The 16,211-nt window shown below is 39.9% G+C and overlaps 1 protein-coding gene across 4 annotated transcripts in view; it reads left to right on the forward strand.

Annotated features, from left to right (window-relative positions):
• Positions 1–561: 561 nt before the first annotated feature.
• LOC101742959 (neuroglian) overlaps positions 562–16,211 on the forward strand; it is a 44,367-nt gene continuing 28,717 nt past the window's right edge. For all 4 annotated transcript variants that reach the window (XM_038010862.2, XM_038010863.2, XM_038010864.2 and 1 more), the window contains exons 1-5: positions 562–742; positions 1,124–1,213; positions 2,432–2,558; positions 10,283–10,897; positions 11,233–11,423. In XM_038010862.2, coding sequence (XP_037866790.1) covers positions 1,156–1,213; positions 2,432–2,558; positions 10,283–10,897; positions 11,233–11,423 — 991 coding nt within the window. In that variant the 5' untranslated portion in view covers positions 562–742; positions 1,124–1,155. The remainder of the gene's footprint in view (positions 743–1,123; positions 1,214–2,431; positions 2,559–10,282; positions 10,898–11,232; positions 11,424–16,211) is intronic.

Below are 16,211 nucleotides of genomic sequence, written 5' to 3' on the forward strand. Positions count from 1 at the left end.
GATCCGGCGAAAAATTCAGTGGTTTGTATCTATGGACTAGTTCACATGTTGAGCTCTTCGTCGTAGTCGACGAGTTCGACGAGGACTAATAATTTAAATATTAATCTTGCGAGGACGGTGACCGATGTTTGCAGAGCCTAAATGCACCGAGAGTGGATCCAGCGTATCCGACAAGACATGTTTTGGGCGACCGCGGCTTTGCTTTATTCCATCACCTGATTCGAATATGTAGTTAGCGGTGACCACGATAAGAAGGTTATCTTGTTCCGCCGCTTTTTCAAAGTAGAGAAGTGATATTTAAATGAAATACATAAAGGTGAGAAGATAGAACAAAACCCGAAAATGGTTTCTTCCAAAAATTCCATTATAGCTTAGTAGGTTCTCACCAATTTACTGTGAAATGTGTAGTAATTAAATTTCATTACGGGTATCGTTTACTGCTTTAACCTTCATAAAATAGAAGCTTGGAAGTATAGGCTGTGTTTCCTTTGCTTTGTCACGTATAAAATATCTACGATACCCTTTGCCTATACAGGCTGCAAAGCCGAATAAAAATATATTTATGGCGTTGGCTTAACAGTCATTGAACCGAACCGACGTTGAACCGTCAATTTCATCAATTTTTATGAACGAAGTACGAACGAACGAGAGTCGACAGCGAATCTCAGAGGCCCCGCCTTTACATTAATATTTTTAGTTTGTTAGTTTTCGCGATGTTATTGTATTAAAACAAGAAATCTAGGTAATAACGAATTTGTTAAGTAAAAACCGTTACTTTCTTATTTAAAACAAGCAAACTTTTCTTACTGGAATGTAATTATCGATTTGTCGCATACTGAAATAAATAGCTTAGTTTGTCGCGGCTTTAAGGCATTCTTTGCCGGTAATACTTTATCCAGAGAAAGATTTACGATATCTTTATAGTTTTAGTATGTTTAAAATGTTATTGTGTCACAAAACGTATGGGAATTGATTGAATTCCCGGCAACTATTTTTAGTGGGTGTTGTCATTGTAGTGTGTCTGTATTCTTTATTCGGATTAGGTCATCGAGTGCGGCGAACATGTGTGCTGGAGAAATGTGTTTTGCTATGTTTTAAAGTTGTTTATTTTGTTTCTTGTTAGATAAACGAGTTGTGAACGACGTAGTCCTCACAATGGATACGAGCAGAATTCTGTGTTTCATAGCGTTAGTCTCGCAGGCCGCTGCTTTATGTGAGTATTATATATTCGCATCTGTACATCTCTCAATCTAGTATAAATTTCCGTTAAAAATATTAGCAACATATATGTTTGCAGAATTTCGTGTGATATAGTCAATGTAACTTAGGTCCCTTTCACTGTCCTGTAGCTAGATTTCACAGTCTATTTAACACGAAGCCCTTTCCAACAACTATGCTCTTAGTTATTATTCTATATTCTAAATTAAAAGTCTGTTTTTAGGTATTTAATCATAGTAAATTGATTTTTAATAACAAATTTTACATATTTGAGTTTCCTTAAATAAAATAAAAACGTGTTCCAACAGAAGAGTAATAACAATATGAAATAATAGTTCAAGCACACTTTTATTTCTTATTGTGAAACAAGTCCCTGAATGAATGGAAATCCCTTCTGTTTCTGCTTGGAACTGGATCTATTACTAAACATTATATAATAAAGATATTATTTAATACATTACAATGAAAATAATTTCTAAATTGGTGTTCTAAGTTTCCTAATTACTTTATTATTGATTACCATTGAACATATCCTACATAAAGGCAGTATGTCTGTCTGTATGTATATTGTATGCTGTATGTACACTGGATATCTGATTAAATAAATAACAACAGTTTGAATCTTTTTAATATCAGATGGATTCACTTGTGTTATACACCAATTGAAGTAATTTTTTGTTAAGTTAAAAGAAAAAGATTGGAAAAGTTTTTAAAACTAATTATTATTTAAAAATATGAGTATAATATTGCACTTTTTAAATATCTACAGATAAAACATGATTAATTTACTGTATTATGTACGTTTTTTTAATTTTTCTAAATAAGTAAATTACATAGTTTTGTAAGTTTTATATTTACAACATCATCACTTTTTCGTGGTGTTATTTGTGATCGGTATATATTTGCTTAAAAAATCTACGTGACAGTGGATTTCAACTCCCACATAGTCTATATAAGTGATATACATTTCTATATAAGTGAGGACTGGTCATCACTCACCATCCAGCCTGGTGCTGCATTAGAAAGGAAAAAAGAAAAAAAACACCACATCTTCCCAGTCAAGCAAAAGTTTCAGTATCTAGAATCATGTAATGGTGTTAGCAATCTATAATACTAACTGAATGTAAATTTATCAAATAAATGAAGCTTTTCTTTTAAAAACTTGTGCTGTATATGCAAAAATTAAAGATTAACTTAAATATTTTGCCAACAGTAACATCTCCACCAAAAATCGTGAAGCAACCGACTCAGGAAGAAATCCTGTTCCAAGTGGCGCAACAGGGAGAAGTGGATAAACCTTTTATTATAGAGTGCGAGGCTGAAGGAGAACCAGCACCTAAGTACGCACATTTATTTTTATTTATTTTATAAAACTGTAGAACTCAATCTTTAGGAATTAAAATTTATCCCCTTTACTTAGGTGGTTTAAGGTTTTAAACTTTGTGTAGTTGCAATAGCACGTCAGCTGCCAAATTTCACATTCTATATGTGTGAACACTGTATCAAATTCATAGAAAGATACAGACTGAGTTAGTGATTATATTAACTACATCACTGACTTCAATAGCAGGTCAGCTGTTGATATGATCTGCAATGGCATATCTAGTTGGTTTTTTTTACACAATTATCATATCTAAATAATGATAGTAGATACCTTTCTCCACAGAACAAATTTTTCATCTAAGTAACCTAATATGTATAGCATTTATATTTATGCAGACTTGTATACGCATTATATACTTATTAGTTATACTATATCTATATTTTAAAATATTTGAAGCAAAAACTTTGTACCCCTTTTTACGAAAATTGCATGGAAAAAGAAGTATGAAATTTCTTACACTTATAGAGAAGAGAGAAGTACAGAATGCTAATATATTTTTTTATTTTTGCATTAAAAATAAAACACACACTCCCATCTATTTTACACACACGCATTTATACTCTTTTGTTTATTGATGAATTCTGTGGTCAATTTCAAAATAGATTAATATTATTGTCTTTAATATTATTTGTCTATTATGTAGTCTTGGAAAAAATCTGTGCTTATATAATAGAAGCTTAATAGTCTGACAATAGAACCATAATAATGTTCAAACTTATAATTTCAATTAATTTTAGTCTAATTTCTGGGGCTTAATTATAGTCTATAGACTACAGGGGAACCACTAGTTAAAGTAAAGGTATGATTTTCTTAATGTACTATCCATGTTTTTTGTAGCTTATTATACGTCAAGTACAGTGTGATCATTTTAGCGTTCCTTTACGTCACTGTAAAGAGGAAATTTCATAAACCTGGCCGCAACTTAGACATTCAAAGAGGTAAGAGGCTTGCAGGACAATATGCCACCGTTCTAACTAGCTCGGTTGCCTGTACAGTGCTAGGTTATAAAAATAAAAAAATAATTTTAATGTTGCATCTGGCTAGTGCTTATTTCAATAAAATAAAATCGAATGTCAAACGAAATAACTGTCGCCACCTCTAAATATGAATCTAAATAGGTAGTGTTCGTTCCGCCTTTTTGCACATAACTCTTGAACCGTTGCAACTTGTAAAATGAAAACAGAAATGCAATCATGCCATAAATCATTTCAAAAATTCAAATAAAAAATGACTCGCATAATTAATAAAAACCACATTAAAATATCTGGTTGTTATATTAATTTTACTTTTCATATACGGAATTAAATGAATTACGTTTCCTAAACTATGAAATACATAAATCAAAACATTAGATCTGAAAGATCATTTCAAACGAATATTTAACAGTCTCAAGCTAGCAATCCCATGCTCTATATGTGCCAGGGACACACTAAACAAGAATAAGTACACAGAATAACATTGAATATAATATATCGCCAATATAAAATATTAATTTCGACAATGAGTTGAACTCATACCCTGTTTACAATACCTAGTCTCATTAACCATGAGATCAACGAGACGGTCTGATCATGTTGGGTATATTAAGTAATACAATTTAATATTTTTCAAACTTTAAATATCTTTATTTTGTTTGATAAATAATTTTGAATTTGCCTTGTAGAAAGATTCGAAAATCTTAATGTACAAAGTATTCATAGACTTTGCAAAACATCGTTCTCGACAAATAATCCTTTTAGGCTCATAATTTAATCACTTCCCTGTCCTCAATGCAGGATAGCATTGTTGCGTCTTCCTTAGAGTCCTAGCCCGTCTGTCTAGACTACTTAGAAGTCTTCGCTTTACTCCTATATTTGTGACATTATGATTGCTGCCCGACAATTTTACAGCAGTGACATTAGCGGTAAACTTTTTTTATTTGCATACATCTTGAGGTCGATGTTTGTCGCCCTGGAAAATAGACATCTTATATTAAATGCCATTTGGTAATTAAATTTAAGTTCACACATAGGTACGCAAGTAGTGCCTTTTAGGTTTCCCTGGCCACACACAAAGCCTTATAACGAGTTTGTAATTAGAGAGCCGTAATTAAAAGTGAGAGCATGCGGTCCCTTCCAGTGCCACTCGTGGGATTGGCGACGGACGTGACCTGCGTTTCGCGTGTTTTAATTACTGTGGCCGTATTTATTATAGCGTAGAAATGAGCAGTCGTTTTCCATTTAGTTTCGTGAAGAACTTTAACAGGAAATGTAGGGATCGGATTTTTTTTCCTTAAACAAAAAATGCGCAGGGTGTTGGTAACATCCACATTGTATTCCTAGTGAGCGTATTGACGTACGGCGTACTAACATTATGTCATCCCGTTTTAAACATACGCATTATTCTTTTATTATGAATCTACTACCCAGTTGAAACGTATGGTGTCTGCATTCGACATTTCATTATTTGCCTCGTAAATCTCAAATTCCCAAATCGCTATTAAATAACAAGTGATGTAATTCTTTTTGGCAAATTCTCTGTCCTTGGTAATCTGCCAGCTGTCCCTCAGAACTGGAGCACTAAGCTAGGCTACAATTATTCAATACTAGGTTACAAATTGTAAATTATTACTTATTAGGTGATCATTATGGGACAATATTATGTTAATTTGTTGATGCTGCAATTGAAGAATAATTTCGAATGTAGTCGTATTTATTGTCGTAGAATATCTCTCGTCGTACATCCTTGCCTTCCTGAGTAGGAGTGGGCTCTGTAGATACCATAGCTTCCATGTAACATTCAGCCGAAAAGCGTTGCAGATTCTAAATGTTGAAATGAAGTCGGGTCTGATCTGATGTTGGACGGTTACCAGATTCCACAGACACCAAAGCGTGAATGCCGATCCTTGTCGGTCGAAACAAGAGGTAACCCCGAGCGGGCTGGTGAAACTGTTGATTTCCTTGCAGTATAATCAGATAGGCGCCGGGAGAGATCAGAATTCGCCTACCGAAATCTTACAATAAAAATACTACGAACATTCATGGAAAAGTGTAAATAAGATGTCGCTGCCAGCTGTCTGCTTTTGACGATTTCGTTTTTTTTTTTTTTTTCTTAGATGGGTGGACGAGCTCACAGCCCACCTGGTGTTAAGTGGTTACTGGAGCCCAAGGACATCTACGACGTAAATGCGCTACCCACCTTGAGATATAAGTTCCAAGCTCTCAAGTATAGTTACAACGGCTGCCCCACCCTTCAAACCGAAACGCATTACTGCTTCACGGCTGAAATAGGCGGGGTGGTGGCACCTACCCGCGCGGACTCACAAGAGGTCCTACCACCACCTTTACTTATTTTGTCACAATTATCTTAAAGTTTCTCAGAATTTATTTTTCGTTTAGTTAAAGTAAGTTGAGAATATTAAAGCACGGTTATAAAGGTGAGGTCGCGTAAGTAAGCCGCGATGAGTAAAACAGTTTCGTCATATTTATTATTGGCCTCTTATTGGACGCTGTATTGGGACTCTGACGTTTTTAAGGCGCGTTTGTACAGTCAAAGAATTGTTTATATTTATCTTGTAATCAAATTTGTGATTTTAAAATAATCCAGTTGGTGATCATGACCCGATGATGCCCAACCTTTGTTTTGATTGTATAATTATCGCTGTATTTTTTTTGGTCATGGTCGTTGCTTGTTGATAGTTGAACGTCGCCCCGAACACATTACAGATATCAGAGATAATTCAACCCGAGACGATACCCGTGTTACATCGTGAAATTCGGTTTTGTAATCATGTCTACTATGTCTACGTCGTGGAAGCATAAGTAAATACGAAAAATATGAGATTTTAAAGTTAATTTAATATTAATATATTCAAGCGGTGACTCAGCCAAGTTTGAGATGCAGTCATCCTCACTCGTACCGAGATTGTGTCACACATCAATGCTAACAACTTTGGAGCTATTTATAAAGTTTATCTTTTACTTGATGTTTATAAAGCATGTACGAAGCTTTTGTGTCCATATAGCGGTGATTTAAGACAAATTGAAACAAAAAGAGTATTATATCGAACGTATTTTTATTGAATAGATACAACGCTGTCTGCTTTTGACGATTTCATTTTTTTATTTTTATTTCTTAGATGGGTGGACTACCTCACAGCGCACCTGGTGTTAAGTGGTTACTGAAGCCCATAGATATCTACGACGTAAATGCGCCACCCATCTTGAGATATAAGTTCTAAGGTCTCAGTATAGTTACAACGGCTGGCCCACCTTTCATACCGAAACGCATTACTACTTCACGGCAGAAATAGGCGGGTGGTGGTACCTACCCGCGCGGACTCACAAGAGATCCTACCACCAGTAAAATGCCAATGAGAGTCGAAATGCAATCAAAGACGGAACAAACACCCAATCTAATATTATAAAGAAGAAATTAATTTTATTATGTTTTCACACTCAAATGGCTAAACCGATGTTGGTGGAATTCGAAATACTTTGAACACCGGGAAACTGCTTTTAATCCCGCTGCTCATCAGGGGGCTCCGACCACGCGATATAACGGGTATTGAACGCGGCGGTCGGAGTTGTGGGCGGAAAGCTAGCATCAACCAAACAACAATATTATAGACTTCAAAATGTAATTTAGTACGGGTTAATGATATTACTGTGTTCAACGTGCACTTGTGTAGGTACTGTCTTCCTGCCGAACCACTAAGCTATCCGGATTCGAAAGTTTGGGACGTTATTAGTAACTAGTGTTTTTTTTAAAATTCATTTGGCCTGTAATATATTTTTTTTATTGCTTAGATGGGTTGGACAAGCTCACAGCCCACCTGATGTTAAATGGTTACTGGAGCCCATAGACATGTACAACGTAAACGGGCCACCCACCTTGAGATATAAGTTCTAATGTCTCAGTATAGTTACAACGGCTGTCCCGCCCTTCAAACCGAAACGCATTTCTGCTTCACGTTAGAAATAGGCAGGGCGGTGGTACCTACCCGTGCGGACTCACAAGGGGTCCTACCACCAGTAGACACTCACCACTCAGCTAAGCAGTGTACTGAGAGTTATTCTATCCTTAATCGATGTTTGAAGATTGTTTATGTCCATGAGCGATGTTGACCACAAATAAAGTGGGCTTTTAAGCTCGTCTGCCTTCGAAGGCATTAAAGAGTATCTTACGCTGGATGTGGAGCAAGAGGATCGGCAGATCCTATACCGGTCTACGCTGTAAGTAAAACAACATATTCATCATATATCGCAGCCGACTCCTGTCTCGAGCCGCTAGTGGCCATAGTTCGTATACGAATAAAGCATTCAGTCATGTAAACGACATTATTTCGATTATTGTTTCGATATAACGCTAAGTTAATTTATAATTCATTGAATATAAAATCAATCCGTGTATAAAATTAATTATATACAAAACTATATTTGCTCTCCCAACGAACCTATGTATATCATCATTCATGTTTAGTCATAACCATGAATAATTTAATACGAACTGTAGTTCAGTATGAAAAACAGGAACTAAAATAGACTTTAGTCATATTTATATCGCTGGCTGATTTCTACAATGACACAATTAATAAAAACACAATAAATAATAAGTTGTAAGTGGTGCCGACTATCCAGTTCGAACTCGAAGGCAAATACCAGTTTTTCTACTCAAATACGTACATATATATATGTAATAAGGCTTTTACCAACAACTTATACGATGGAGCAATGATATCGAACTTTAAGTAATGACTATTAGTGGCAGGGCGTATTGTGAATTAGCAATGGGTATGCGACCCGATCTTTATTATTTCTACCGGAGATAAGAATACAAATGAATTTTCGAAGTCAAGTTAAGTGAGTCGGCCTTCACCATTGTGGACACGACCTGGACACGGCGGAGCATACGCTCGCTGTCTGTCCCGCGTGGGAGGTGCAGCGCCGTGTCCTGGTCGCAAAGATAGAACCTGACTTGTCGCTGCCTGGCGTCGTGGCGTCGATGCTTGGCAGCGATGAGTCATGGAAGGCTATGCTCGACTTCTGCGAGTGCACCATCTCGCAGAAGGAGGCGGCGGGGCGAGTGAGGGAAAGCTCTCCTCACTACGCAGAAACCCGCCGCCGCCGAGCAGGGGGTCGGGACCGGGGTCGTATCCGTGACCTGGCCCCCTAAGAGCTAGGGGTCCCACCCGTTTTGTGCGGGGAGAGACCCAGACGTGGGGTGGCGTGCTTTGCACGCTCACCCGCAATAGGAAGCCGGGTGATGGTAGACCGCGTTCCCCCGACCGCTCTGGGGGAAGGTGTAACGCGGCGCCATCAAAGCGGGCTCTCGGCCCGCTGAACGAGGGAACCGGTGGTCGTGTCGCTGGCGGCCACCGGTCCGGCGTCCGTGGGACGGTGGGATGGATGTAATGTGCTCTGCGTCAACCCTGCCCCGCCGTTTCAATAGCCCCGACTGGGCTCCGGCCCGGTCCGAGGTAGGGCGCCGGTTGTGAGCGGCAGGAGTTTTTAGTGAGGTTCAACTCCCACATACCCCACCTGCCGCGCGGGTGGGGATCCGGCGATTTTCTACTGTGGAAAAAAAAAAAAAAAAAAGTGAGTCTGCCTCATACATGTTATGGTATAGGCTTCGGCAAATACCTCATCGTACACCAACCCCAAAAAATGGTACGGCTACGAATATACACGTTAATTGTATGTATCCTTCAGTAGTCTAGGAACAATCTATCTTCTATCTATATATATAAAAATTAATTGCTAATTTTGGTCTTTAATTATTTGTGGAAGTCCAGAGGAGGTTTAAAAGGTAAATAAATATGAAAATGCTCGGAATTAAATAAAAATAACAATTTTGTTTTTCCTTTGATGTGTCCCCCTTCGGACGGATTCCTTTTAAGTTTATTTTATACAAAAGCTTGGGTCTTTTATTTATCGATTGAGGCACTACGAAGTCTGCCGGATCAGCTAGTGGGTAATAAAAGTGTAATCCGCAAAATTCTAATTCTGACAGTTTCGATATTATTGCGGTGCAGGTTATGAGTCCTATTTGAGCACAATCGAAGCTTTCGGTTCGAAGTGTGAGCTATACAATAGAAATTGCCACAGAAGCTCCTACAGCGATTACCTACGAAGCTTATCGATTGACACAGAAGTGACCTGGTTATGACGTCACTTGTAGATAAAGCTTATACTTACCTAACTGTAACTATTAATTGCTATTAACCAAATATAAATTTTAAATGGCGTTTATATAGAGTAGAACGATACTCCATAAAAGCGAATAAATGAAATACTTACTTAATCGTTGAGTAGCGACGTGTCTTATCACACATGAGTGGCCCTGAAGGCATTACATTGACTTATTCTGCATGTGCGTATTGCGATTACGGCCCGGCGCTGACATGCACTGCTCGTGGCTAAGGAGTGGCAAGCATCAGCTCGAAATTGCGTTGTAACCACGGTTAGTCAATTAGCGTTAGTGTTAACCCACGGGAAGTCGTATGACACCAAAATTAACCCTTCTATACGAATAATGGAGATTTACGAGCATCAGTGGTTTATAAAGGGCGCATCAGATGCGCTCGCACCCCCTTTGGTAATTGCTTACAGACACACAATATTGTCCTGTAAAGAAATAATTGACGAAATAGTTTCAATCATTTGAATCTTTTACTTTACATAATCTTGAATTTGTCAACAGGTACAAATGGATCAAAAACGGCAAATCATTCGAATACTCGAGCTACGACAACCGTATCTCGCAACAAACCGGTCGAGGTACTCTCGTCATCAGCAAGCCCAAGGAGGAAGATCTGGGACAGTACCAGTGCTTCGCCTACAACGAGTGGGGAACCGCTGCATCCAACTCGGTCTTTGTAAGGAGAGCCGAGCTCAATTCCTTCAAGGAAACCGATGGTCAGCAAGTTGTGAGAGCTGAAGAAGGTAAACCTTATAAGCTGACGTGCGAGCCCCCGGACGGTCATCCGAAGCCCAAGGTCTACTGGATGTTGCAAGGGGACCAGGGTCAGCTGAAGACGATCAACAACTCTCGTATGACACTCGACCCGGAAGGAAACCTCTGGTTCTCCAACGTGACCCAAAACGACGCCAGCGAAGATTACGCGTACATCTGCACGGCCAACTCCGGCTTCAGAAATGAATACAAAGTTGGGAACAAGATCTACCTTCAGGTCATCCCGACCGGCATCTCGCCGACACTCAACCGACACGAGCCTGTGCGCCAGTACACCACCAGGAAGATCGAGAGAGGCCTCAAGGGTCAGCGCGTGGAGCTCTACTGCATCTACGGCGGAACGTGAGTCTATACTTAATTCTCTCCTTCTTGTTACCATTGTTAAGATCAGCGGAGTTAAGGGTAATGTATACAAGTTTAAACAAACTAGTTACTACTGGTCCGGAGGCTGACACTGCCAATAAAGCTAAAGGACAGTTTATTGCTTTTAAAAAAAAGATCGTATTCTATTCTTCTGTGTTTGGTTTGTAGAAGTATCGCTTCATTGAGGGTGGGTGAGATCTTGAACTGTGCCATGTGCGAGCACTCTGCTTGTAGTCTGGCTTCGGGGCTGGTCATACCTCAAGACGAGCAGTGTAAAAATCAATAGATTTCTTCACTCGGTCTCCTCTCCGCAGGCCGCTCCCTCAGATCGTATGGAAGAAGAACGGGCGCAGCATCTTGTGGTCTCAGAGCATCACCCAGGACAACTACGGGAAGACTTTAGTGATCAAGTATCCGACGTACGACGACCAGGGCACGTACACGTGCGAGGTCAGCAACGGTGTGGGCTCGGCGCAGTCCAACTCCATCCAACTCAACATCGAAGGTAGGCCAAAAGTAGGACCCGCCGCCGCACTCACTTAGCGCCAGACTAATAATCTTCTAATATATAAAATTCTCGTGTCGGGATGTTTGTTGCCAAACTCCTCCGAATTGGTTCAACCGATTCTCATGAAATTTGGTATGCATATCAGGTAGACCTGAGAATCAGCCAACATCTATTTTTCATATCCCAAAATGTTAAGGGTGGTTCACCCAAAAAAAAAACCTAGAAATAATGTGTGCCGGGCTGTTATTGTATAAAAAAGAACACGGGGCGATTAATTAAATCAAAGTAACACGCTTCAGATTGAAGCCTCTCTAGGAAATGTATTAAAAGCAAAATGATTAATTGAACAATATAATAATTTAGTTTGAGTATTCAATTTTAAATTAAAAGTGACATAGGCAAAAAAAGAAAAGTAATATACATAAATAATATATAAAGAAAAGTTACAATATTATTGAAGTAACTAGTCTACATAATATTATATTCTAATATTTCGCTGTAAAATGATTACAGTATATTGTCTTTTTGTAGGGAAACTATCTATCTATCATCTTTTTTTTTAATTCTTATGATCCAATGACCTAAGCCTCTAACATAATATTATCTCGGTAGATAAAAATAATGACATTGAAAACAAGTTTTATTCATGAGATTGTCAAAAGTTTTCAAAACAAATGGCATGATTATCTATAACGCTATTTTATTCACATATAAAACATATAAATAGATAATTTCATAGCTAGATTTAGATGGCCAAAAAAACGGAAGTTATACACATGTTTCGCTTGAGAAATGCTGTAAGGCATAGACGATCATGGATCTTTTTACCACTAGCAGGGCTCACGGCCCGCCAGATGCTAAGCCGTTACCGTAATATACATTCCACTGTACATATTAATTAAAGGCAAGTTCATATTTTTTTTATAGAAATATTGAATTATCGGTGTACTCAAATACAGTTTAACAAAACAAATATAAATTATCCAGAAAAATACAAGCAGTTCGAAATATGTAAATAACTCATTATAGGCAGCTAGTAAAACATCTTTTAAGAAATGGTATATTTATGTAGTGCAAAATTTACGCGACCGAAACCGCGAGGCACACATGTCGTTCTACCTGTGGCGTCCTGTGATAGATGCGTTCGTAAATATTACGAGTATATCTTTATATATGTAATTCTACTGTACGTGTGTATCTCACTGAACGCCTCCTAAACGGCTGGACCGATGTAAATAATTTTTTTTGTATGCGTTTGGGTAGCGCCCTAGATGGTTTAGATTCACAAACCAGCCCGGCAGATGGCGTCGCAGTCGGTATCTAGGTTATTTATCTGTACTGTAACTAAACGGCTGGATTGACTTAAATGAATTTTTGTGCATGCATTCATTCATTTATTTCATTCATTTTGTGTATGCAGGACAACTTCTGTCGTGTCCGCTAGTACCTATAGACATATATATATATACACAGCATGTCATGTACATTCGTGTACCTTTATCATTACTAAGAACTGGTACGCGCCATGTACGTAGTGCCAAGTTTTAGTTTTTGGAAGATCCACAATCCAGTCGCCGGGCGATACATTTACACTGTTGTTTCGTAATTAAAAGTCATCTTGACTGTTTTTACGATTATTATTATTTTTTTTGGTAAGAAAATCTTAAATAAGCAGAGTGGTGCACACTTGAGGTTAAGTGTTTTAAAATTTGAGGTCTAAATAAAAGGTTTTTCTCGTACGATTGCCAATAAATTGGGGCTGACCCGGGTGTTCACTCGTGGACTCACCGGCGATACCATCAACCACCACGCCAAAACTGTTAAATCGATAGCGACCTATTGATAACATCGTTTGTGTTTCAAACCTCAAGAAAGGAGACCAATAATCTAATGAGAATATCATCAATGTAGTCGAACTCATATAACATTCAATATTACAGTACACTCAAAAAATTAAGATGTTAGTTTAATATAATTAAAATGAACTGTGGTCACAACCACATGGGAAGCATTAGCTTTCAAATAAAAACATTTAAAATATGACTGAATATACGTAAAAGAAAAGTCGTATTGAGAACTTTTTTTTGTTTGGAATCGGTTCGAAAAACAATCGAACCCGGTCGAGCTCCCAAATACATTAAAAGGACCGCGTGCATATATCGCAGCCGTTAACAAAACCCACCTCCACGTTCGTGTTATGTAAATTGATCCATACAATAATGAAGAGAACGCTCCACTGTGCCAATAAAGGTTCGTAAGTGGCTCATAATGTGCGGAGGCGCCTAACTTAAGGACTTCCTCCGAACATAAAGAATACCGATGTCTGTGATAAGGGCTTATTGCGTACTAAACGTCTCCTGAATTCGTAAGGAAGCGTGTCACTTCCCTTTGTACCGATCCGTACGCGACGGGTCCCGTCTTGGCTTACACACTAGCATTGTCCATGTCAGTAACCTACTAGAATTATATCACATTGAACTGGAATGCGATTCCTATGTATTGTAACTATACATAAGATCTTAGAACTTATATCTCAAGGTGGGTGACGGCATTTACGTTTTAGTTATCTATGGGCTCCGGTTACCACTTAACACCAGGTGGGCTGTGAGCTCGTCCACCCGTCTAAGTATTAAAAAAATTAGTGGAACCCGGTCGCAGCAGGCTCATGTGTACATAAATTACAAAAATAAATGCTACATCCCTTGTCATATTTAAACGTGTAAAAACTTGATTTATGATCAGTGTATATGTTACCGGAAATGTATGAAATCAAGGAATTGTATACAAATCCTAGGAAATGTGTACAATTCCGATACTATTTAGGAAATGTATAAAATATTGTTTGAAAAACTATTTAATGCATAGATATCCTAGGAAATGTATAAATTTCCTCGGAATTGTATATAAATTCCAATATCGTATTAGGAAATGTATAAAGTAAATGCTTTCTGTAATAAAACACGTTGTTAATAATATTTTTTTAATATGACACTTATTGAGACAATCGGGTAACAGTCATACCGTAAAATAATAATAATATATTCATATTATCTTACTAATTATTTTGGGGGTTGATTGTTTCCCGCTTCCGTAGGTTTAACCCGCGATTCCCTACAAGTGACCCCTGGGTGGTGCAAAACGGGAGCCGAATACATAATCGGTGGTAGGACTTGTCCGACTGGCTGGCGACCACCCTCCAACTAGAGTCCGCCGCCAAATAGCCTAGCTGTGTTCCGGCGTGTGGGTTGGAGAGCCAGTTTTTATTCCTTCCCTTTCCTCTTCCTTGTTCGGGGTGAATCTTGATGATGCCTGGAACATGCGGAGCAGACGTGCGTGCAAGCTCGCGGGGCGTGATTGTTTGACGGGGGTATAGGGAGACCCAGTGAAACGGTGTTCGCCGCCGCCCGCCGGTCAGTTGGGGACCTGAACCCGGGTGTCTCTACTAAACTCCGCCCCGGGAAGCTGTCCCGCCAACCGGTGTAAAATCCTGCCGTGCGGTCGTCGTGCCGGAGTCGGAGACCGGAGTGGATCCCGGCGATCGCACGCAGGGTGGACTGGGGGCCCTTCCATGCCCTGCGTCAGTCTCTCACGCAACCCGTGGTCGAGCACGTACTGTGTTCCGCGCTTTATTCAGGTATCGTCATGATTTCGCTTCGAACTTCCTACCCCACCCATTCCCACTCTCCAAACAAAAAAAAAAAAATCAAACATGACAGTACAAAAAAGGAAAAGGGTTTTGTCGGCGATGCCCCATTCCACATTTAATGTGGATTTCAGCAATGTCAGGGGCCTACACAGCAACCTCGACGCCGTACACCACCATCTTGAGACGGCGCAGCCTGCCCTCCTTTTTCTGACGGAGACGCAGATATCTGCTCCGGATGATACTTCGTACCTTGAATACCCCGGCTACGTATTGGAGCACAACTTCCTGCGTAAAGCCGGGGTGTGTGTATTCGTCCGGGCTGATGTCTGTTGTCGCCGTCTACGAGGCCTTGAACAACGGGACCTATCCCTCTTGTGGCTGCGCGTAGACCATGGGGGTTGTACCCGAGTCTACGCGTGCCTGTACAGGTCCCAGAGCAGTGATGCAGGTTCAGCTCTGATAGAGCATGTGCAAGAGGGGACTAACCGCGTGCTTGAGCAGTACCCATCTGCGGAGGTGGTGGTTCTTGGAGATTTTAACGCTCACCACCAAGAGTGGCTGGGGTCCAGAACCACTGACCTCCCGGGTCGGGCTGCCTACGATTTCGCCCTGGCCTACGGCCTCTCCCAGCTGGTGACACAGCCCACCCGTGTCCCAGATATTGAGGGGCACGAGCCTTCTCTGTTGGACCTTCTGCTGACCACCGATCCAGCCGGATACAGTGTGGTGGTCGACGCTCCGCTTGGATCGTCTGATCACTGCCTTATCCGTGCTGCCACACCACTCTCTCGTCCTGGTCGTCGAACGACGACCAGGTATCGAAGAGTTTGGCAGTATTTGTCAGCAGATTGGGATGGATTGCGTGAATTTTACGCATCCTACCCATGGGGGCGGTTCTGCTTTTCCTCTGCTGATCCTGACGTCTGTGCGGACCGTCTTAAAGACGTGGTGCTCCAGGGGATGGAATTGTTTATTCCCTCCTCTGAAGTGCCCGTTGGGGGTCGCAGCAGACCCTGGTATAACAATGCCAGCAGGGATGCTGCACACCTCAAGCGGTCCGCATACGTGGCATGGGATAATGCCAGGAGACGTCAGGACCCTAACATCTCAGAGGAAAGGCGGAAATATAACGCCGCTTC

This window comes from Bombyx mori, chromosome 5 (assembly GCF_030269925.1).
Source record: "Bombyx mori chromosome 5, ASM3026992v2".
Classification (NCBI taxonomy): Eukaryota; Metazoa; Arthropoda; class Insecta; order Lepidoptera; family Bombycidae; genus Bombyx; species Bombyx mori.